This window comes from Temnothorax curvispinosus, unplaced genomic scaffold (genome assembly GCF_003070985.1).
Source record: "Temnothorax curvispinosus isolate PA1 unplaced genomic scaffold, ASM307098v1 QBEX01014392.1, whole genome shotgun sequence".
Lineage (NCBI taxonomy): Eukaryota > Metazoa > Arthropoda > Insecta > Hymenoptera > Formicidae > Temnothorax > Temnothorax curvispinosus.
The window spans coordinates 1-3,094 of record NW_020224172.1 but is presented as its reverse complement, the minus strand read 5'-3'; the positions used below and the strand labels follow the sequence as shown (position 1 = coordinate 3,094).

Sequence of the window (3,094 nt, the reverse complement as noted above, 5' to 3'; positions counted from 1 at the left end):
ATATATATATATTTATATTTATATGTAGCTTACGAATTAGTCGGATAATAGATAATTAGATAATGAAAGCATCGTAATCATAATGCAGACAGAAATAAAAATTTATGATTACAGAATGCACAATAAATTACGTAAATGAATTAAATAAATGACGTTACTGCATTTTCCAGGATCATTTCACTCCTGATCAGTATGAACAAAATAGAATAGACGGATTAAGAAAACTGAAATGCAATGCTGTTCCATCTATATTCAAATATAGATGTGAAGAGTCACAAAACAGAGATTCGCTAATTGGTAACATGGGAAGTGATACACCATGCATGGGTAAATGATTATATTTTAATGCATGTATGTGCACTTTTAAATGAATGTACCCCGATAGTAAAAGATGTGTAATATTATGTGACAAAATTTGGATAAAATTGTGAATGCTGCAATTATTGTCCAATATTTGCCCAGTTTTCCTATCTGGTTACATAATATATCTAAAGATAATATTGAATGAAAGTACAATATTAATGCTGTATATATAAATGCTATATATAAATGTATTATACACTGCAAATTTTCCAGATGATGGGCCATCTTCAACTAATAATGATCCTTCTACAGAATCGCACATTATACCGGATGCATCATCTTCAACTAATAATGATCCTTCTACAGAATCGCTTATTATACCCGATGCACCATGTTCTGTAGATTTCTCAAGAACAAGTAAAATAATTAATTTTTAATCAACTTTCAGTATCTTAATATTGTAATGTATTTTTAATTGCTTTAAATGTTATTATAGAATTGCCACGTCCAATACCAGAACATTCGATTGACATTGAGAAACAGGAATTACTTGGAAAAATACAATTACTACGTAAGAAAAACTACAAGGTTAAAGCGAAAATAAAGCAACAAGAAGAAGGTCAATCTTTATATAAACATAGTGGAGCAGTTGTACGGTTATAAATAGGCATCGCATACGATGCGAAACGTGCAAATCGGCTTTATTGAAATCTACTTCGTGTGATATTTCTCGTGTATGTACAGGTTCTCACTGATCTAAGCAATTACTCTCGACCAGACACTTTTGACAAAAATTCAGGGCTAATATTTTGTAGCGAATTGGTTTATTGTTTTTTACAAAATGCAAAGTTCATATTTCGAGAACGTGAAGAAGAAATTCTGTCAGGTGTAGTTACATTCTCTGAAATGTTAGAAACGTTGCTGCCGCTTTGTATTACATACAAATTTCCACCGTGCCATTCTGTTGGAAAGCATATTTTTTTTCACGCATTCATTTTATTGTGCGTAAATTTAACAATACAATAGTTCGTAATAAATCTTCGAAGTGTGGAAGCAAGAGCGTTGGCATGAGAAATGCTGTAAACAAGTAATTACACTTGTGATAACATATAATGTGATAAACATTAAATATAAGTACAAATATATATATAAACATACCAAAGACACAACATAAGTACAAAGATACAATATAATTTATATGATTCAAAATAAAAATATAAAATTTCAAGACTTTTTTTATTTCATTATCTTGAATATCATACAGAGTGCATTAAAAATATAATAATTACTGCGTTTCAATATTCACTGCAAATAGATATATACCACAAAACAAATTTATAATACATTTATATATGTTACGTATACTATAAATGTTCCATATTGGCAGTGAGCGGAAAACGGTTTACATGTCTCGTTCAAATTTTTCGCGCCCTTTTAGTACCAACATGTCTGATTTTTGCGCTACTCTAAAGCGTTTTTTCTTGGCTGCACTACCGCCCTGCACTGCCCTGCACTACCCAATAGCGTTGCACTAATGTTGCACTAGTGTTGCACTAGTGGGCGATAGTGCAGCCAAGAGAAAACGCTATAAGACTCCATAGCAGAGAGAAGAATGAGAGACGACACGGCCTGGTTTTAGGTGATCCGCGAACCGGATACGCCCTCTGGGATCGACGTAAAACGTGCACATGAACTACGTAGCCACCGTCCACGTTTGGGCCACGGGGTAACACATACGTGCACGATTTAGGTTGCGTTCCGTGCTAATGTCGGTAACGCAAAGTTATTGATTTTTCGTTATGTGAGCGAGCGAGAAGGTATAAGAGTGAGCGAGATGACAATAAGAGCGAGCGAGACAGTAATTGGAGTGAGCGAGATGAGAATAACACATGCAGAAGGCTCGGGGGTGGGGATCTGATCGAGGATCGAGCATCGAGTCTTTTCCTTGCGCGCCGTTGTTCTTATCTGGCTCACTCCTGTTACTGTCCTACTCGCTCTTATTAACGACTCGCTTGCTCTTATACCTTCTCGCTCGCTCACGTAACAACTGTGTTTTAAGACCGACACGCTTTAGAAATTATCACATAAAACATTTTTTATATACACCGGGATACACATGTATAAATAAACGATTTACGACAACGAATCGAGAATAATTTTATTCAATGCAACTCGCTATAACTGTTACTCATTATTACTTCTTATAGTACTACTGTGACACTTATATATTATACTGTTTATATGTTGCATCCAGTCGTCCACCGGTCATACTTTTTCTAACGCGACGATGTATGTACACGCATTTTTTTTTTTTTTTTTTTTTTTTTTTCTTAGCAGGGAGGGGAAAATGCCTGACGCACACCCGCGTCGGCCGTCCGGCGGGGTAGTGTGGGGCTTGCACCCACTAAAAACCCCTCCCCTTCATTCTACAATATTAAGATTTCTAACAATATAGTTTTTTTTTTTTTGTTTCCCGTAGGAAGAGGGGAAATGCCTCGCGCATTCTACCGGGGGCCGGCCCCCGGGATATGTGGGGCTTGCACCCACTAAAACCCCTCTCCCTGAAACACAGCACGCTGGACTACAGTTGCCACACGCGGAACTACTCGAGGCATGACATCACGTGAATATAAATAGTTAATACATTAATATCTTTGCAAAAAAAAATATATATATATGTATATTATTTGGAAATAACTAATTTTTTAAGGCTATGCTATATAAACTATTTATATTTAGCTGATGCGCAATTTAAACATAGAACGCATTTTTAAAAAAAATTTATCAAAAA

At 35.4% G+C, this 3,094-nt stretch overlaps 1 protein-coding gene across 1 annotated transcript; it reads left to right on the top strand.

The window, feature by feature from the left end:
• Positions 1–126: 126 nt before the first annotated feature.
• On the top strand, positions 127–1,483 carry LOC112464648. The gene is made up of 3 exons (XM_025031782.1): positions 127–327; positions 577–720; positions 800–1,483. The coding sequence occupies exons 1-3, from the start codon at positions 303–305 to the stop codon at positions 964–966; spliced, it is 336 nt and encodes a 111-aa protein (XP_024887550.1). The 5' UTR covers positions 127–302; the 3' UTR covers positions 967–1,483.
• Positions 1,484–3,094: the final 1,611 nt, after the last annotated feature.

Bases quoted from the DNA above. Each gene is read 5' to 3' on its own strand.
- LOC112464648 (XM_025031782.1), top strand. From the start codon at position 303: ATGGGAAGTGATACACCATGCATGG. The intron at 328-576 runs GTAAATGATTAT...CAAATTTTCCAG, and splicing joins AAGTGATACACCATGCATGG to ATGATGGGCCATCTTCAACT. The intron at 721-799 runs GTAAAATAATTA...ATGTTATTATAG, and splicing joins TGTAGATTTCTCAAGAACAA to AATTGCCACGTCCAATACCA.